Here is a 21,465-nt window from a genome sequence, read left to right on the forward strand (position 1 = left end):
GTCCGACTGGAGTCAAGTCATGTGACTCCAGTGCGACACCTCTCTGAGGGGCGCTCACCTCTCGGGGCAGATCTCTGAGCCAGTCGGGAACGTCGGGAAGGGTGAGGGGTGCCGGGGTGGAGCTGCTGGTGCCCACCAGCCTCCGCAGGGAGTGAAGCGGTCCGTGCATGGGACACTCGCCATTACGGTTGTCCGCACACATGTCGCAGCCTGCGAGGAAATGTTCAGAATTAAGGAACATTCAGGAAACATTTCATCCCAGTCGCACTACTAAGGCGTTTACATCTACACCTGTTTCGAAACTGGTTCGCACGATCTGGTCCAGATTATATTCACATGGTCCAACCTGGTTGACACCTGAGTCACACTATGTTCACCAAGTTCACAACAGGCGTACCTGGGTTCATACCTCAGTCAAACAATTTGCTTCATACTGGTTCCCATCTGGTTTCTACCTGGTTCATTGTTGTGTTCACAACATGTTTACATCTGCTTTATTATGGCTTCAAATCTGGTTATTAGCTTAGCCACATGATCTGGTAAACACTGTGTACACACAGGAACCGTTTTTTTTTTATTTCCTAATTAGATTCAGACCTGGCAACGCCTGTTTCACTCCGAGTTAACATGTTTACAGCGGGGTCACACCCGATTCACACCAGTTTGGAACCAAGATAACACTGGTTGGTCAACACTGTTTCCACTGCTTTCACAGCCAGATTTACACACGGCTCAAAGTCACAGCAGTTTCAAAACTGGTTCACACTACCCTGATTCTCACTCTGTTCACACAGCTGTCACAACTGGTTCACTCCTGAGTGACGCTGCATTCACACCTGGTTCACATGTTTTAAACCCAGTGTGGACGACATCTTCAGTAGTTGACATCTGCTTGATGTTGTTTTCACACCCGATTCAGATTTAGCTTACGCTGTATCAAATTTGTTTCACACCTAAATTTCACACAATCTGCTTCAAACCAAATTCAAACCTGGTTCACACAATCTGGTTCACACTTGTTTCACACCAGTTTTGAATCTGGTCCACACGGCGTTCCTACTGCTTTTACAACGAGTTCACATCTAACTCATATAGTTCCAACTGGCTCACACTGGTTTCAAACTGGTTTCAAACGACATCGCTGTGTTATCAATGTTCTCACAACTACTTCACAACAGTTGATGGTGTATTAAACCTGGTTGAGAACTGATTTCGCAATCTCTGCTCCACATGCGCTTACGCATCGTTCACATACAAGCCACATCTGACTCGCGTTGCATTCCCACCTGATTCCCAACAATTTCAAACCTGGTTCGTACCTGATTTCACACCGTCTGGTTCACATGCGGTTCCCATTCCTTTCACAAATAGTTCACATCTGATTCATGTATTCACACTTGATTCATATCAGTTCTGAACCTGTTTCACACGACCTTGTCCACTCTGTGTTCACGTTGTTTTCTGAATGTGCTGTTTTTAAAAGTATTTTTTTTTTAGTTTTAATGTTTGCTTTGGCCACATTGAAATCATTCCTGACATATTTCCGGCCCGAGCTTGTCGGGGTGAAAAGCGTCGGTCGCAAGCAGCGCAGCGTGATGAAGTGTGACACTAATTGACGTCAATAATTGACACGCTGATGATTATCTGGACTGAAAAATTCCCAGCAGGAAGTCCCGCTTGTTTTCTTTTGCGTTTTTTCCCAAAAGTGAAATATCGGCGACGCAGGAAGAGTGACGGCTGCTGACGGATGAAGTCATGAAGTACGCGGCTGCCGACTTCTTAATGCTCCGCTAAACGGGAACAATGTCAAACAAACATTCCCACTTAAGGACGCGCGGGAAAACTTTGTGAGTTGACGCAGCCGCAATCGGATCTCACGACAATCACAAGCTTGTTTCCATGTTGCCTAGCAACACCTACACACTCATTCACTGTAAATGTGTGCGTGTTGTGTTTCAAATGTTAAAAAACAAAGATATTCTTTTGAATTACATCACATGAAAATGTGTTATTATTTTTGTGGATTTCAATAACTAAAATGTGTTCATAATTTTATTCAAATTTTTTATTTCTTGATTCACAAATTAAATTTGTCAGTCAAAAACTATGTATGCTAATGAATAATGAACATTTTTCGATCATTTAAATGTAAAACTAATTTAAATTAAAAAAACTACATTTGTACTTGCATGTTATATTTTTGTTAATTGAAAAGTAGATTTGTTGAATAAGTTCAATTTAATAATTTACATTTGTTGATTAAAAAACATTTGTTAACTTATAAATGACAGTTCTGGATTCATTAAAGAATATTGTTGGTCGTATATGTTGATGAATGAATTCACTGATATACAGTTATTAATAACAGTTATAAATTACATTCCTTGATTCATTCATTAAATTTGTTGATCAAAATTAAGAAGATAAAAATTGGTGGAAAAAAGGGAATTTCTTAATTGTTGAATAAAAATAGCATTTGTTTATACAATGAATTGGTTAATGAGTTAAAGTAGTTGACGGGTAATGTATTGAATTAAAAATAAAAGCAGTTGATCAAGAAGTGCTACATAAATAAAGATAACTTAATAAAGAAAAAAAACATGTTGATGAATAAAGTTAATTTGTCTTGATAAATAACTAACATTTCTTGACAGTAAAATAATTTTTTTGTTGAATACATTGAACTTATTGTTTAATATGCTAAATTTGTTGTTCAATAAATGTGCCAACTCAAGACGCAAACTGTTTTAAAAAAAACACACACTCACACACACACGCACACCCTAAATCGGTTGTGCCGGTTACTTTGTGTCAAATCCAGGAGCCGCGTGGGACGCGCAGTTGACGTGGCGGGCGGCGATAAAATACAAAAATGAAAATGAATCAATAAAAGTACAAATAAAACTCAATGAAAGATCATATTTCTTGCATTGTTGTGGTACTTTGTCAAAGTATCTCAAATCACGACGTCAACACGTTTTCAAATCAACAACTTTAGCATGTCAGGTCATGTGACTAAACAGAACGCTACTTACTGTAGAGTATATTATTATTTTTAGTGTGTGTGTGTGTGTTTGCGAGACTGCTTTATTTACACACTAAACACTTCACTTTCACGCACACACACACGCATGAGCGTGGCCCCCGGGACCTCCATATGGTTGTGTTGGGATGATAAATAGCGCTCCGCTGGATCGATCCCCCCTCTTCTCGTCCCCCTCATCACCCAGCACATCCCCCATTTTGTGCCCCCCACCCCCCCCCACGTTGTGCCCCCCCCCTTCCCCAACGCAAAACTATATGCAGCAATTAATTCCCGCTTGTCCCGCCATCCCTCATCGGGCCTGCCGGCGCGTATCGACGCAGATTACTGCTGATGAACCGTTTTATCACACACACGCACACGCGCGTCCGCGCGCGCACACGCACACACATCTTCATCACGTCACTTTCATGACAAGTTTCAACACCGCCAAGGCGTGATGGCCACAAACACACGTGACGGAGAAAAACAATTTTGCTGAGATTGAAAATTCAAATGTTCATCATCAAATGTACTCATCAACTGTAATGCGATTTAAAGACACAAAAATACAATTATACATTTTTTTTAAATGTTAAATTTGTCGTGTTTATTTGAAATGTATTTTTTTATGAATGACAAACTATTGAAACGTTTGTATTAAATACGCAGTGCTCACGTTCAATGACGCATTAAGTGCAGATTATTCATTTCGCTGATCAATAATTTGCAAGTGAAATCTGATTGATAATCAATCACAGCTCGGAGCCGCTGACCTCTCATGTCACATGTCGAAAATAATGCACCATCATTTCAAAAATATGTATTTTCCCTTGACTTTTTTTTTATACTGACAGAGTTTGTACATTAAAGATGTTTTTTTTTTAATTGACTTTTTCTTTTAGATGTAGTTTTTGTTGAATGTTTAAAAAAAAAAAAAATATATATATATATATATATATATATATATATATATATATATATATTTACACGGCGGTAGTGCACAAGGAATTTGAGGAATATAATATTTAACAAGAGTAAAATGTTTTTATTTTATACTATTATTACTATTATCAAATATATGTAGTTTGAATGAAATATTAAAGTACATCCAAAGAGTGAATTTTGTAAAACAATAGATTATTTGAGGTATAAAATATTTCACTGCATATTTAAAATGTTGAATATTTTTTAAAATTGTTGAGAAAAAAACGTATTTGATTTCATATTAAAATGAAAACGAAAACAAATGACAATTAAAACTGGAAAACAAAAATTAACAATAAAATGAATTTAATGCTCTAGGAATGAAATGTTTGATCATTAAATTTAAAATACTTTAAATTCAGAATGTATAATTAGAAAAAATATTGTAATTTTTTTTAAAATATAAAATATAAAGCAAAATTACTTTAAAAGCATAAAAACTGAATATTGAGAAATATTTAAAACGATAAAATAAGGGATAATTATATTTCAACTGATTAATTGAAAAATGTAAACTATTAAAATACAAAAAAAAATACCTTTGTAAAAAAATAGAAATGTGCGTGTGTGCGCGTACGGTTGTTGACGTCGGCGTTGTGGCTGCTGATGGGGATGATCTCCATCCTCTGTTGCCCGTACAGGAAGTAGTCCAACTCCTCGGCGGTCAGCTTCATCCTGCCCCCCGCCTGCACCGACGTGGCCGTCTTCCCGCCTTCCTCGCCGCCGACGCTCTTCACGCTGGACGACACCACGCCCACGCCCACGCAGCTCTGCTCCTTCACCTGCAGGAGGCGTACCACCGCCGGGTTTTCAGCAGGGGGGACCACCCCCGCCGCGTCCCCTCCGGGACCCCCGGGGCCCGCCGGAGCCAGGGCCTGCCCGTAGAGCGCCATGTGCTGGGCCAGAGGAAGTTGGGCGACCGCCACCGAGGAGGACGAGGAGGGCGCCAGGGCGGCGGCGGGCCCCGACGAGGAGGTGCAGAGCGGGGGGCCCGAGGGTGAGGGTAGGGGCGGCTTGAGCGGCGTGTGCGGGAAAAGCTGCTGCCAGTGATGCAAGTACGACGAGGCGTCCACTTTGAGGAAGGCCGACGCCGACGCCGACGCCTCGCCCGGCTTCAGCATGGCGCCACGCCGTCTGCACGGGGGGGGGGGGGGGGGGGGGGCGGGGGGGGGGGACACGACAGCTGTCAATCATCTCAACCATTCCATTTGCTCAATACAAATCCATCATATGAATGACATGCAAGTCATCTTTTTCCTAAGAAGTCATTTTAGGACATAAAAGTGTTGTCGTCAATTTCAATTCATATATAATACTGTACTTAAAAATCACAAATACATGCTTTTGAATTGAAATACAAATGGAGTTGAGTGAATTCCCACCTAAAATGTAATTTCACATCAATCATAGATATAAATAATGTCATGAAAAGTGTATTCAATTTAACATCATCAATATGTCGAATGTAATGGAATGCATTTCATGACGGCGTAAATATGTTGAATGGACTTTAATGATGACGTAAATATGTCGCTGAATACATAAAACGCACGTCTGTCATGCCGCTTTTAAACAGTTCCTTTGATAATAGGCAAATCGTGTCAATTACACGCACACACACCAAAATACATTTATAGGCAGACTTCAATGCAGTTTAAAAAAGAATGAATACAATAGTTGTAAAAAATAAAAAAATAAAAAGACAAAATAAATAAATACAAATAATACATAAGTAAAAAAATGAAATAAATAAATAGAATGATAATAATAACACTAAAATAAATAATAAATTAAAAAAATACATCATGTAATTTGCTTCAATAAGCCATAATAAGGAATATATTAAGTAATAACTAAACTGACTGATGTGCAAAAAAAGCCTTCTTTAAATATTTTTCTGTCAAATCTTACTGTTCAATTTCTTTTCAATAAATGATGCAAAAAAAATTGGGCTGCTCAATGATGGAAAAAAATGATCATCTCGATGATTTTGGGTAATAATTGAAATTACGATTAAACGATCAAACGCTTATTTTTTTTATACAAAACAAGAAAATGATCAAACATTTAAAAAATATGAAGACAAATCAAATTATTATAATTATGTAAGTTCCTTTTGGAGCAAACAAGATGTATTGTATTGTATGAAATTTGCCATTTAAAAAAATATATATATACATTTAAACAACTCAAATTGAGTATTAAGAATATGTTATTTTTGTTTACAATTATGCCAACTTTGTAATTGTCAAGTGTAATAACTGAAATTGTAATTAGATTTCGACCTACAAAAAATGATAGAAGATTAATTTGACCGAAATATTAATTTTAGATTTCAACATCATCTCTCATTTGGTGCAAACAAACAAAAAGCCCACAAATTGCACGTGCCGAGTCAGCGCGTATTTGAGGTCAACCATATTTTCAAAAATGAAACAAAAACAACAACTTAACGCACAAACTTCAAAAAAACAAAAACAAGGACGACTTGAGGGCATTTGGTCCACTCGATCGACTTTTTTTGGTCAACTTGTAAATCGCAAGAAAAACAATAAAAAGCCATAAAAGCACATCGACATGTTGGATTTTGTTCAATTATGAAAACGTGTTCATCGAGTCGAAACGCCCGCAAAGTTGTTGCAAATCTAAGCAAAAAAAAAAACAACATTCAGTGATGGCAGTCAAAAATTAAAATGAAGCAATTATGGGAAAAAAAAAAAGAATTAAAAAAAAGTGTGTCATAATAACAACAACAATAACAGTAATAAGCTTACCGGTGCGGTGAGGCTGTGCGCGCGTGTGCGGCTGAGGAGCGCTGACGTCCGACCTCGATTCTTCTTCTTCTTCATGGAGGAACACTCACTCACACACACACACACACACACACACACGCACGCACGCACACTCGCTCGCTCTCTCTCTCATTCTCTCGCTCCTCGACCTCAAACAAGAGGAGGAGGATGAAGAAAAGGAGGAAGATGATGTTGTGTCCCGCGCGCCTCGGCAGCCAAAAAAAGCAGCACGTGACCGAGTGCCGCACACGCCCCCCCATCTCTCTTTTTCTCGGACCTCCGACAGACACGCGCGCGCACACACATGTTCCCTGGTGACGCGCAGCCTACATGTGAACTTTGAACTGACGTTAGAAACAAGGAAACGTGACTTTTTTTTCTTGTTACCACAATTTTTAAGGATTTCAAAATGATAAAGAATGTGCTCATTTGCATGTCAGGCTCCTCCCAGCAGTCGCCTGCTTGTTGCAATCGGCCGATGTCAGTCATTTTTGGTCCGATTTCCCCCCCACATGAACACATTACAACATAAAACAAAGACAATGAGATTCAAACTTCTTCTTTTTTTTATCAACCAATTTTGGGCATTTTTTTCTCTCTGTTGTCAAGTTAAACACTAAAATATTGTAAAACAAGTCAAATGTTCATATCTTTGTTGTTGTAAGCATTCAGGGAGCAAAAATGATGTTATTTTACTCATTGTATATTTTTCAAATGAATCGTCCAATTATTCCGTTATCAGAGTTTTATTCTGCCAAATATCAGTATCGGTAAAAAAAATCTAAAAAATATCATATGGGCTCTATTTTTATGAGCCAACACCTGGATTAACTCAAATTACTCATATATCAAATTTTCCGATTGAAATTAACTGAAATACCATTAATCGGTTTCAGGCCCAAAAATACGATTTAAAAAAATGGAACAATCGATATTGAATCGATTTTCCCTTTTGAGCGTGATATCCATTCATAAAACCATAAATCGATTATTTTAATATCTATTTTTTCCCATAAATTAACAACAACAGAATTTTAAAGGCCATGTTTTTTTGTATGTGACTGTTTTCTTGAAATTTACTGTTTACATGAATTTAAAAGTATTTTCTTATATTTATGAAAGGCCTGACTTATAGCACTTTATGACAATTCAGAATCTTGTTAATTTATATGTAATGTTTGTGGAGTTTTTTTTTATCATGTCCTTGTTATTTATAATTATTATTAATATCGTATTGAACAAGTGAATCGAATCGAATCGGGGGAAAAAGAAAACCCGAAATCGAATCAAACTGAACTTTTGCGAATCGAAATCGAATCGAATGAGGAAATATGAACTGATACCCAGCCCTAAAACATAACGACCAAATGAAAACAGCTAACATAATACTTTTAACGTAACACAACTCTCAGAAAACACAACAACTGTAACGCAACAACTAAACGTAAACGGAAAAGACAAATTCTGTTTGTACGTTCAGGCGAGTAGCAGCACCCTCTGAAGGCAACAAAGGGTAAGACATGTTTGTTGTTATTTTACAAGCAGTTGCTATGACGACGTCAAACTTTTACTTTCCCTCTTAATTCTTCCTTTGACGCACTTTGTTTGGCGTGAAGATTATTACTATTATTACTTGCTGATTGTTATTATTAGCTTGACTGGCCTTGACTTCCTTAGCAACGTGCGCGTGTGTGCGCGTCCGTGCGTGTGTGTGCGTGCGTGTGCAGACAAGACAGATTACAGCTGAGCTCATTGTGTTTTTGGGTCGGTCTTGTTATCCGCGACCCGTAGCTTGCTAGCTGACTGCTATGGTACACGCACACACACACACGTGCACTTGTACACACACACACACACGTGCACTTGTACACACACACACACGTGCACTTGTACACACACATACGCAGCACATCAGTCAGCGAGCGCAGGCGCGGATAAGGACGCGGGCTAAACGGCGGAACACGTAAAGGCGCGCGTTGTTATGACTAGCGTCGGCGTGACAGCCGCCATCCGTCATCCTGGCGAGCGGCTCTGGATTGATAAGGAACAAAAACACAAACACGCCAGCGTCTCCGCATGAACTCTCGCCGGCCCAAAAGACACTTTTTCACTTTTTTCCAAGAATGCTGGCTAGCGGGTGGGAAGGAGGGAGGGAGGCGGCCCCCGGCGCGTCGTTAGCGAATCACGTTCCGACGGCTAGCTTTTAAACACACAAACATGTCGTGATTAACAAGACGTGTAGAATAGTTGATTGTTTTGAATGCTAATAAAGTAGTCGATTAAAAACAATGTCAACGATAGAGAAGTGGACTCGGCATGTTTCCCTGAGGGATGCCACATTCCATATCCTTCAAATCATCGCATCTGAAAAGAAGAAAAACAAAGGAAAGAAAGTCACCCATTTGTCACGTCATGCGCTTGTTATTTGACAACAATCCTGCGTGGAACGAAAACAGTCACCTATGTTATTATTTTAATATTCAATCACGTCTTCATTTTTTAGGTTTATGAAGGATTTGAACAGTAACCATCTTCTGCCAAGGAAATGATTCTTACAAAGAAGAAATGTATGATTAATGTAACGCAACTAGCGTAACACAACTGACGGAAAACAAATAGAATAAAACAATTGACGCAAACATAACACACCGGAAAACAATCGGCCATTTGGCCAATGTTTGAAGGGCAAAATAATCGATTATAATCGGCGACCGATTAATCGGTCAGGCCCTACTTGTAACGCAACACATTAACATAACTTATATCAACTTTAATGAGTAGTTTATGGTCAGTAATTGATAGTATTTAGCTTGCTTGTTACTGATTTTTTTTGTAAGTTTAAGTAGCATAACTAATGTAACACAACTGGCAAAATGTGACACAAAGAAGTCACAAAATTAACTTAACAGTAATAATATTGTCACACAGCTCAGAAACTTAACAACTAAAGAAACGCAAACCATTTTTACTATTTTCCACATTTTGCTTCTTTTTCTTTTTCTTTTTTTACTTTTGTTACCATGATGAGCTATTTTGATAATTCACTTTATTAATAAACATTCATACGAAAATATTCATAATTTTTTTTTTCAAGGTGTTGCTCATGGTGTCGTTTTTAATAAATTGTCCGCTGGTTGTTTTTCCTAAAGGAGCAAAAAAGAAAAAGAAAGAAGCCACCATATATGTGAAACATTAAAAAAATATATATATATATTTCCCTGCAGCAGCGTGAGGAGGCGTGTGAGGTGTGTGTTGTGTTGTTTTTGTGTCGTCTCGGAGGAAGCGGCGGGAGGAGAATTAGCTCTTTTCACGCATTGATTAATGACTTTTCCACAGCCCAGCGCATCGGCCGATCGATGAATTAACTGCCCAAATTCATCATTTTCTACAAGGAAAGCTAATTATTTGCACACAAAAACAACTTATTAACAAGCAAACACACACATACGCAAACGCACACACGGCTCCCATCGCCGCGTCAACTTTAACCCCCCGCGCGCGCACGTCATCTGGAAATGAAACATTTTCATGCCTAAAATAACGGAAAACACATCAAACGAGATGCGAAAAAGTGCTCTTGAGCAGCGCGAGCACAACACGAGTTACAAGAAAACAACGACCGTAAACACGATTAATAGAAAGCAGCAAGAAGACAACGTCAAAACTAGAATCGGTTACGTAACTAAAGATAGATGTTTTTAGGGCCGATACCGATTATTAGTAGTCAAGGAGGCCGATAACCGATATTTGAAGCCGATATTCATTTTCAGTAAGGGGAGGGGGGAAGGTGGGGGGGGGGGGGGATTGGCGGCAAAATATGTTAAAATACAAAAGTCTTTTTTTTTATATTAGACTTCATTTTAAATTTGTCGGGGGGAAAAAAATCAGGTTATCAGTACGTCTTAAAAAATGAAATGGAAACTTAAAGAAGTAAATCCCATAACTCTGTTTTTTCCTAAATTAAAAAAAAATCCTGAAATCTTAAAATTTCACATTTTCTTTGTTTGAATGTCGAACAAAAACAAAAGGTTCAGAAAGTTCCCAGGCTCAGGAGCATCTCTCATAAAGTTAACTGAAAATTTTAACAAATAGTTCCCTCAGATGAAAATGGTTTTAAAATTGACCTTTTATCGGCCGTCAGATTTTGAACAACGGCCGATACCGATATTCTCAATGCCCGATATTGGCGCCGATAATCGGCCTACCCCTAAACGTAACACAAATAACAATGAATTCAACAAATACATCACTTTCACCTCAACTAGCATGGCCGACATGTTGAACTTGAAAGTGTTACAAGGCAAGCACACGTTATATTAACATTAAAAGAACCAACAAAACAATGAATGGAATGCAACTAACGTCAAATCTACAAAAATCAGTCAACAATTACGGTTGATGTGCGGAAATCAGCCAATTTGGAGCATTTAGAATTATAAAATGCTCCAAACGATTACTCGTATATATTAAAATATGTGTAAATTAATTTGATAATTGATTACTTGTCAATTAATTTTGACAGTTCTGCAACTAATGTAACAACATTAACGTTACAACAATTAAACGTAACTAGCAAGAAAACAATCAGCATGACACTAACAATCTAAAAAATGGCATGCGAGATGTTGCTCGTGTGTGTGTACCTCACTTAGCTATGAAGAAGTGTGTGTGTGTGTGTGGGGGGGGGGGGGGGGGTTATATCAAATAATTGTTCATGGTTGGGGTTAGGGGGGAGGGGCTAGGAAATTCATTATGTCAATGAGATGGCCTCACTAGACATGTAAACCCAATGTGTGTGTGTGGGTGTGTGCGCGCGCGTGTGCATGTGCGCGTGCGCATGTGGTTAAGGTCCTGTTTGACATTCAATTAAAACATTTACATTCCTGCTTAATTAATTCAGCGGACGGCGGCGAGAAAAGACGAATGGACGGGTCGCTTTGACAGGAGACCGATAAAACTACACACTCACACACGCACACGCTGTGTGCGCGCGCGCGCGTTAAGGTCACCGCAGGCTGACTATTATAATTCATGTGCATTGACAGATATTCATCAGGGACTTTTATTCTCTTTTGCAGATTTGCTTCCCTTGAATGCAGTTTTTTTTTTTAAATGCATTAAACCTTCAAATATTATTAACTCCTCAAACACTATTAACTCTTTTTTTTTTTAAATGAGACATTACTGAATTTTTAAGTGCTTAAGATGATTAACTCATTCGTATTGTTATGCATATTTTAGTATCAACATGAATGCTAATGCTAAGCTACATGATTCATAACTATTTTTTAACCATCTTTATTGAGCATTGACAGACTAGTTACATGATTAACTGTTTTGTTTTTTTTTTACTTTTATGAAGCATAGACAAACGACATAATTAATAACTAGATGGCAAGTCCGTGTTCCATTAAGAGGAGATGAAGATGTATGTGTTATGACATAAGCAACATTAATGCTAATGCTAAGCTAAGTGCTACACGACAAAATGTCAGTAAATTATGACATCAAACATTATCAATGCTAATGCTAATGCTAAGCTACGCGAAGGACTACTAGGTGAACATGTGAATCGTCGATATGAGACAATGTATTTGAGCACTTTATAAGTATTTGAGCACTTCATAAGTGTTTTTAATAACTTTACATCTTCTCACCTTGTTTCTTTCTTTCCCTCCTGCTTCGCCTAAGTGGGCGGAACTTCCATTTCGCTGGTGAGAGAGGAGGAGGATGGGAGGGGGGAGGAGGAGGAGGAGAAGAAGGAGGGGGGGGGGGTTGCTCTCTGATGACGTATCCGCCAATGACGCTGTGTTTCCAGGCCATCCTCCCAGCTGAGCGCCGCCGCAGTGATTCCTCCTTTCCGCTCCTGAACCAGATGGAGCGTCTCTCGAAGCTGCTCCTGCTGCTGCTTCTGGACGCCGCCTGCCTCGGCTCGGCGGCGGCTTCACGGAGCGGAGTCAGCGGACCTAAAGTCACCGAGAAGGTGCGTGTTAGCGTTTTATCTGTCACGGTTAGCTTTAGTGTTGTTAGCATGTCGGTATGTGTATGTTTATCTTTGCTCGTGCGCGCGCACAGCTTCACACGTGGGCATTATACTATGAATATGAAACAATAAATAAACTTGTATAAGAATGACATAATTTTCACTTTCGGCGCCTTTGAGAGCTTTGATGGATTGACAGCAATTGTGTGTTTGTGCAGGTGTTTTTTGACATCGCTGTGGCGGGTCACGAGGTTGGCCGCATCGTCATCGGCCTCTTCGGAGAGGTGGTCCCGCTCACTGTCAATAATTTTGTTGCCCTGGCAACCGGAGAGGTAAGACCGTGGACCATTAGTGTTCCTATTACTATGTACTAAGTGTGTGTGCGTGTTTGTTTGTTTGTAGAAAGGCTACGGTTATAAAGGCACAAAGTTCCACCGGGTCATCAAAGACTTCATGATCCAAGGAGGGGACTTTACTGCGGGAGACGGAACTGGAGGTACCGCGGCCACCACCACAATGTTGAACATAAGCTATGTGCTAATGCTACCACGAGATAAACATGAATTCGTGTTTACATTATCGCCATATGGTGATGCTAATGCTAAGCTACATACTTGATGACAAAAGTTGGATGATGCTAATGCTAAGCTACGTTCTTGTGATGGTTCAGGTCACAGCATCTACGGGACGACGTTTCCTGATGAAAACTTCAAACTCAAGCACAGCTCGGCGGGATGGGTACGCCGTTAGCTACTGGGTTTAAATCAAGATATGCAACTTTTTCTTGCTGGCTTCTTAATTCACTCAATCAGCTATATAAAAATGCTAACATTTCGAACTAGCATATGTCACATGTAACTGCTTTTTTTTTTTTTCATCATCAGCCAACACAAAACAAACCTTTTGGAAATGCTAACATGTTAAGCTAACAATTCAGTTACCTAGTTAGTGTGTGAAACGAGCTCAATCATATTATGTCGTCACTTTAATGCTAATGCTAACCCACATGCTAGCAAAATGTGCAAATTTTTCAAAAGGCAAACTTTCTTCAACTGTTTACTTTAGGTTACATTAGTGTTGTTCATTTGTGTTAATGCTTGTAGCTAACATGAAAACATGTTTACGTATTTGATCATATTTTTTCACTCGTACTTGCTAGCTAGCACATTAAAATGCTAGGTTTTTTTACATGTATAATGTTAGCATTTGGCGAGCTGACTGTAAAAGGCTGAAATTGCATCTTTAAAAAAATATATAAATTTTTTTATAATCTCCAATAAAAATATTAGTACATAAATATGAATAAAATCTCTTTTTTTTTTTGTTATAGGTAAGCATGGCTAATGCGGGCGCAGACACCAATGGCTCGCAGTTCTTCATCTTGGCCACCAAAGCACCCTGGCTCGATGGGAAACACGTGGTTTTTGGGAAAGTCCTCGCCGGCATGGTGAGTCCAAACACATTATGCTATGTACTGTATGTACTATTAATAATCATAATTTTAAAATGTTATGATGTCATTTGACAGTCTGTGGTGCACACCATCGAGCTCCAAGACACCAACGATAGAAACCTGCCATACGCCGAGTGCGTCTTGGTCAACAGCGGACGCATCGCCGTCAAAGAACCTTTTAGCGTCGACGTGGACGGGTGGTAGAGCATCAAAAATATTCATGATTTATGAGAAAAATCTTGGAGAAATGTGAAAAGTCGGCACATCATTCGCTTGTTAGCAGGCTAGCAGCAAAATGTTAGCCACTGTTTTTGTCTTCTAAATCATGTAAGTGGCATTTAAACCTCTTCAATGTTTATTTTTAATGTTCAAAACATAACAGCATAAGAAAATGTAAAAATTATCTTAAGGTGTGAATTTTATATATATAAATTTATGAATCGTTAATTTGTTAGCACGATAGCGGCACGTTGCTGGCGGCACTTTTAGTGTGAAGTTATCGGTAAAATGTTTTAAAGGGTTAAAAAATTGTTTAAAAAGTTTTTGTCATCTAAATAATTCAGTTGACTTTTTGTTAAACACAAAGTAGTTTAATTAAATGTTTTTCAATTTGGAAATGAGCTTAAAAAGTGCCAAATTCACACATTCCTTTGTTAGCAGTTCAGTCTTCTAAATCATCTTGTTCATTTTAACCTCTTCAATGTTTTGAACAACAACAACAAACATTTTAGGAAAATATTTTCTACCAGTAATTTGAAATTAATTGTGCCAAACTTTAACGTTCTTTTGTTCATGAGCTCGCAGGAGCTTCTGGCAACCTCTTAAGTGTTTGTCTGTTAAGTGTTCAAAACTAATCGTTTAAAAACATAAAATTGTTAAAATAATCTGAAGAAACTTGATCAAAGTTAAATTTGAAGGCGAATGACTTTTTAATAATGTCATAAAGTTTAGTCGGTGCTATGACGATGATTGACAGCTGCATGTGCTGTCTTTGCTATGCATTCCCAATATTCTCCTTTGAACAATGAAAACATATGCAAACTGTAGCGACACAAATGTACATTTTAAAAAGAAAAATTCATATCACATTAAATATGTTTACATGAAACAACGCTAACAAGCATGTTAGCGTCCCGCTTCACTGTGCTCCTTTTCTAACCACTATCATACTGTGAATATGATGATGTCATCAATAGATCACGTTGTTCCAATCGCAGCACATGATTTTATTACCAATATTATCATTATTGTTGTTTACAATAAATGTCAGTGCCAAATAAACCGCCTCCTTGTTTGCCCATCTTTAAAAAAAATATATATATATATTTGGTTTCATCATTAAAAAAAAAAAAAAATCAACGTTTTTGCTATTGTTATTTTTAGTATATCTGTTTTTCACTTTTATCATTTGGATTATACAGATGAAATGAATTAACTAGATTATTCAACTAATGAAGCAAATTAGTTTAAATTCAAGAAATGTAATTTAAAAATATTTGTAATTTAATAATTAAATGTCAAGAATAAATGAATTAAAGGCATTTGAATAACAATGTAACCAAATTATAAAATATAAAGCATATAAAAAATAAAATATTAATAGGTATTACAAATAAATCAGAATTAAACCTAATGAAACTTTTATTAAAAATTGCTTAAATATAATAATCTGAAAGAATTAAACCTAATGAAACTTTTTTATTAAAAATTGTTTAAATATAATAATCTGAAAGTGAAAAGATATTCAAGAAATGAATTAACCAAAGTAAAAAAACAAAAACAATACTGTATACAATTTTCTATGAATATTTTTTTTTTTAAACTTTTATACTTAATATGCTGTTTGTTTTAAAAATAACTGAATTAAATAAAGATGTAAACCAATGTATCTGAATAGCTATTTAGACAATAAAAATTCCTGGTATTTTAAACAAATCAAGATGTCGAATAATGAAAATGTTCAAATATCTACAATTTCAATAAATAAATACAATTATAAGACTTTCAACAAGTACAATTGATTTATTTACTTAAAGTGCTGCTGCTTTTAATGTATGGTTTAATTGGGAGTAGCATTTCTATGTAAACACAAGCCAACATTGACTGCGTGTTTAGACAACAAAAAGCGTCTGCTCCTAATTGACAGCTGGTTTAAGCGGCCGGCGCTAACGTGCTAATGACGGCGGCAGCGTAAAGGTTTTGGCGCGGGGGGGGGTTTGGTGGGGTGGGAGGGATTCTGACAGGCGGCATGACACCAGAAGGTGCTAATGAGCACATTTGTTTTGGCGGTGGACAGACAAGACGCTGGCCTGCTAGTGCACGTTAGCGAGCGGGAAAAAAGACAAAAGGTCAAGAAAACAAACGGAAAAGCTCAGGAGAAAACAAGAAAATACATCAGTGCAACTCAAATGTCAACAAGTACGCAAATCAAGAAAATATCAACATTTTTACAGCTGACACGTGAAAACACACAACACACAAAAGTATCACAATCATATTTGTTACCATTACAACAGCTACTGTTTTTCTTCTTTAGCAGGTTAGCCATTAGCTTTCGAGGTTAGCATTCAACAGTATTGACAGCATTAGCACCGACAGAGGTAATTGGTAGATTAGCCGTTAGCTGTCAAGATTGCATTGAGTTTATTAGCATGTTAACATATCATTAGCATTTTTAGGAAGCTGGTGGCTAATGTTAGCATGAAATATGATCATCAAATATATAGTATACTGCTCAATATACCTGGGTAACATTTAACACTTAGCTGTTAGCTGTCACCGGTCCATATGTCAGTCTAGAATTAGCTCTCAACGTAGCATTTAGTGGGCTAGCATTAGCTCTCACAGGAACATTACAATTCTACTATTGTATGTTCTTTGGCAGGTTAATGTTAGCTCTGATGGAATCAATTCGCAGGTTATTCACTAACTCTTGTGGTAGCTTATGGCAGGTAAGTGTTAACTCTTGCAGGAGCTTTGAGCAGGTTAGCGCTTAAGGGATTGTAGCTGTCAAAATCGCATTAACAAGTTGGTATGAGATCTCAAGGTAGCATTTATCCACTTAGCCCTAAGGCATTATTTAGCAGGTGAGTGTTAGTGTTTATAAGGTCAGCTGTGGCTCTCCAGGTAGCATTTAGCAGATGAGCATCAGCACCGGCAATAGCATTTAGTAGAGGTTTTTTTCATTTTTTAGTTTTAGCTGTTAGCTTTCATAGCAGAATATAGCAGGTTTGCATTCTTCGCTCTAGATGTGCCATTTATCAGGTTAGCTGTTAAATTAACATTAAATCAGGTTAGCATGAGCTCTCAAGGGAGTAAATAGCATGTTAGCACTCAAAGCAGCATTTATAAGACGAACGAGCTATTACGATTTGCATACAGCAGATTATTTGTTAGCTCTCAAGGTAGCATTTATCATTTTAGCATTAGCTCTTTAAAACACCCTGTAAAGTGAATTCCGAGGTGCCTTTTTCCGCATTTGTACGCTGGTAGTGTTAGCAGTTCACGGGGTTAGCGCTTAGCATTTCGCGGCGCGGGGCATGTTGTGTTGGCGATGTGTTGTTGTTGACCTTTAGACAACACTGTCCCAGCGCCCGCGCGCACACACACGCAGGCAAGTGGTGTGTGTGCGTGCGTGCGTGCGTGCGCGTGTGTGTGTGCGTGGTTAGTTGATAATGAGTCCTGTCATCCTTCCGCGGATTCTCTGGCTCGCTTCTTCTTTTGCTTTGCGGCCATTGATCCTGACAACAACAAGAAGTAGAAGCCTTCATCACCATCTTCTTCCTCATCCTCTTCCTCTCACTTCTCCACCACTTCTTTCCTCTCCTCCTAATCCTTTTTTCTTGTTTTCCTTTTTCACCCTTCTTCCTCTCTTTCTCCTCATCTTCCTCAACCCTTTCTCCCCTTCCTCCTCTTCATCCCTTCCTCCTTTGTCCTATTCTTGTTCTTCTCTTCTTTGCCTTTCCCTGCTCTTACTTTTACTCTGGATTTTTTTACACCTCATTTTCCTCCTCTTCCCTTACTACCTTTTCCTCCTTTCCTCCTCCTCTTGCTCATCTTAACCCTCCTCGACCTCGACTGCTCATTTTTGCTTCTCTCCCTTCTCTTCATCCTCCTCTTCTTTTCCCCCCCTCTACCCCTTCCTCTTATTCTGTTTTTCCGCTCCCTCCTCTTTTTTTTCCTTTTCTTTTCCACCACTTCTTCCCCCTAATCCTCGCGCCTTCTTCCTCCCCGTGGACCATTTAAAAACCTCGCCATCCCTTTTGCTCTCAGCCGTCCTTTTCTTTCTTCCTCACCGTCTTTGTTAGCCCGTCTGCCAAAACATCGACAACTTTGTGTGCGGCATCATCCTCCGCCCTCTCCGGCCTGGAGGCATTCTTTCTTTCTTTTTCCGTCGTCTTCTTCTTCTTCTTTCTTCTTCTCATCCGCGCGTCAATACGAGAAACTGAGAGATTGCGAGAGGCGAGACGGACGGCGCTTTGAACACGAAGAGAAACTTTTCGTAAAGGCAGAAAACTTGGCCAGTGGCCTCATATTCCATTGCAGTATTATCATAGCATTACTAACTGTTAGCGTAACTAGCATCAATCACCTCACGCGCTTGATTTGTGTAACCAACCATGTCAGTGTTGTTACACGAGCATCCAATGCTGATATTCAAGCCTCGCATGTTTTCTAGTCTGCCTCCATATGCGGTATTAGCGGCTACATTAGCGGCTAATATGGTGCTAATTGCGCAGCCGTCCGTTTGCGTTTGCGTGAACATCCCTCATGCAGCAGAGCGTCGCCGGCACGCGTACTAACGCCATTTTTACAATGCGCCCGTAGCCAGCTAATTTTCTGCCTGCGTGCTGTGCTGGGGATTAATTTTTCTATCTTTTACACTCCAGGAGTCATAGTTTGTTTGTCTGTTGTATTGTTGGTTGTGTTGTAGGTTAAGTAATTTAGTAGGGCAGATGATGCTAACGGCTATGACATTAGCGTCCATAGACGCTCCCTGTGTAGCATTAGCAGCTCGATTAGCAGCTAATTGTGTGACGTCATCAGGTGTGGCCTGGTTGGGCTGTTGGTTTTGTTACCATTAATTTGTTCTCGTGATGCTAGCAGCAATAAACAATAATACTAATGTAGAGTCTACAAACACTAGCAGCATAGTTTTTTTGTCAGTTGTATTGTTGGTTGTGTTGTAGATTATGTAATTGAGTAGGGCAGATGATGCTAACGGCTAGTATTGCTATCAACTTGGTGACTATTTCTGACAGTCATGATGCTGACAATGCTTGTTATGCTACCAGCTAGAGAATTTTATGCTAATGATTAACCGCTAACAAGTGGAAAGCGATGCTAATGGATAAAAATTAACATTACAACATTAGCGTCCATAGCCGCTCCCTGTGTAGCGTTAGCAGCTCGATTAGCAGCTAATTGCGTGACGTCATTGGGTGTGGCCTGGTTGGGCTGTTGGTTTTGTTACCATTCATTTGTTATCGTGATGCTAGCAGCAATAAACAATAATACTAATGTAAAGTCTACAAACACTAGCAGCATAGTTTTTTTTGTCAGTTGTATTGTTGCGAAAGCAATGCTAACATTACAACATTAGCGTCCATAGCCGTTCTCTGTGCAGCGTCCGTTAGCATCTCGATTGGCAGCTATTTGCGTGACGTCATTGGGTGTGGCCTGGTTGGGCTGTTGGTTGTGTTACCGTTAATTTGTTCTCGTGATGCTAGCAGCAACAAACAATAATGCTAAAGTAATGTCTACGAACACTAGCAGCAGATGTGGAAAAATGGAAAGCGATGCCAGTTGCCAAAAGTTACCGATATTAATGTTAGCATCCGCAGTGGTACAAGCTGCACAACGGTAGCTTCTCTTCGTTAGCGGCTAGTTTAGCAGCTAATGTGCCGCTAATTGCGCAGCCGTCTGTTTGCGTTTGCGCACGCATCCCTCACGCCACCGCGCGTTTAACGGCATCTTAACGACGCGCCATTAGCCTGCTAATTCTCTGCGCTTTTGCTTGGCTGAGGACTAATTTTTCTACATTTTGTGTCATCAGTCGGGGTCCGCTGGGCGGCGGGGAAGAGGGTGCGAGGGCGGTGGGGCGGCGGGCGCGGGGGTGGTTGGGGGTAGTGGTGCGCCAGGGAAATCGTTAGCGCTCCTTCTCTTTAAATTGGGGAGGTGGACGGCAGGTGAACATCGCATTGATCGGCCTCTCAAGGCCTCTTCCCCCCCCATCCCTCACCGACAATTGCCTGCCCTTTACACACACACACACACACACACCCCTCTCGCACCCCGCTACCCCCAAACATTTCGACGCCAATTGGCGAGGCGGCGGCGGGCGCACCCCCCCCCCCCCACCTCCTCCTTCGCACATTTACAAGCGCGCGAGCGTCGTAGCTGTCCATCAGGCTAACAACCAGCATCATGGAGCACAAAACACAAATATTGAGGAGGGAAGTGGGGCTGAAAGGTGGGGGCGTCACCGGCGGTGTGGGAGGGGGGGTCTATGAGATAGAGACAGTGGGTGGCTTGGAGGGGGTACGCAGGGCAGGGGCGCGGAGTAAACATGCTGATGATTTCCCTGGAGTTTGCTTGACCAGGGCGAGAGACACCAGAAGTAACGGAGAGAGAAAGCGAGAGCAGACGCTGTCCTGTCACCGCCGGCAACCGTAACCGCGGCGACGCCTCCTCCGCCTCCTCACAACAACAGCGAGCGGGATGCAAGAGAAAATCGAAAGGCTGACACACACACACACACACACACGCATATATATATATATACGCTCACACCCGCACGTTCTCAGAGGGCCTCTCGGACGCCTCTCATCGTCCAATTAGAGTCCTCGCGGAGACGACAGCACTTCCTGTCTCGCTCAGCTCCGAAGTGTTTGCACTTTTTCATCCCGTTGATCCCGACGGAGGCCAAAACGTCCGTCTGTCTGGGAGCTTTAAGTTCACCCATTACTTTTCACAGTTAACACACTTGACTGGCATAGCTCACAAATACAGATTTGGATTGAAATTTACATTTCTTGATCCTTTTCAGTGTAATTTCATAGTTTGGTGGACTTGCCTGTTTTGGTACCAAATTATTTTCTCGAAGTTGTCTTGTTTTGTGATGAACAACCTTTATGAAAGTTTTTTAATAATTTTTTTTCAATGGAATCGTCTGCTTTTGTGTTTTAATCATGGATTTTCACACCATCTACACCTACGACATCGTTCA

The 21,465-nt window shown here is 39.7% G+C and overlaps 2 protein-coding genes across 4 annotated transcripts in view; one reads left to right on the forward strand and one right to left on the reverse strand.

Moving 5' to 3' along the window:
• The window catches only part of prdm6 (PR domain containing 6), a 33,788-nt gene extending 21,236 nt beyond the window's left edge, over positions 1 to 12,552 (reverse strand). For all 3 annotated transcript variants that reach the window (XM_086075254.1, XM_086075255.1, XM_086075253.1), the window contains exons 1-4: positions 12,459 to 12,552; positions 6,784 to 9,165; positions 4,587 to 5,143; positions 59 to 210 (exon numbers count right to left, since the gene is read on the reverse strand). In XM_086075254.1, coding sequence (XP_085931380.1) covers positions 59 to 210; positions 4,587 to 5,130 — 696 coding nt within the window. In that variant the 5' untranslated portion in view covers positions 5,131 to 5,143; positions 6,784 to 9,165; positions 12,459 to 12,552. The remainder of the gene's footprint in view (positions 1 to 58; positions 211 to 4,586; positions 5,144 to 6,783; positions 9,166 to 12,458) is intronic.
• A 48-nt stretch (positions 12,553 to 12,600) lies between these two features.
• ppic (peptidylprolyl isomerase C) lies at positions 12,601 to 15,532 on the forward strand. The gene is made up of 6 exons (XM_086075371.1): positions 12,601 to 12,784; positions 13,003 to 13,116; positions 13,187 to 13,280; positions 13,455 to 13,522; positions 14,115 to 14,231; positions 14,313 to 15,532. Exons 1-6 carry the CDS (start codon positions 12,602 to 12,604, stop codon positions 14,439 to 14,441), a joined length of 705 nt encoding a protein of 234 aa, XP_085931497.1. The 5' UTR covers position 12,601; the 3' UTR covers positions 14,442 to 15,532.
• The last annotated feature ends 5,933 nt before the right edge of the window (positions 15,533 to 21,465 follow it).

This window comes from Leptonotus elevatus, chromosome 5 (assembly GCF_054856555.1).
Source record: "Leptonotus elevatus isolate MCC_2025b chromosome 5, RoL_Lele_1.0, whole genome shotgun sequence".
In the NCBI taxonomy this organism is placed as follows: Eukaryota; Metazoa; Chordata; class Actinopteri; order Syngnathiformes; family Syngnathidae; genus Leptonotus; species Leptonotus elevatus.

What these genes read in the sequence shown, in the direction of transcription:
- ppic (XM_086075371.1), top strand. Translation starts at nt 12,602, where the DNA reads ATGACGCTGTGTTTCCAGGCCATCCTCCCAGCTGAGCGCCGCCGCAGT. An exon ending in TTGCCCTGGCAACCGGAGAG is followed by an intron (nt 13,117 to 13,186) that starts GTAAGACCGTGG and finishes GTTTGTTTGTAG; the next exon opens with AAAGGCTACGGTTATAAAGG. An exon ending in GGAAAGTCCTCGCCGGCATG is followed by an intron (nt 14,232 to 14,312) that starts GTGAGTCCAAAC and finishes GTCATTTGACAG; the next exon opens with TCTGTGGTGCACACCATCGA.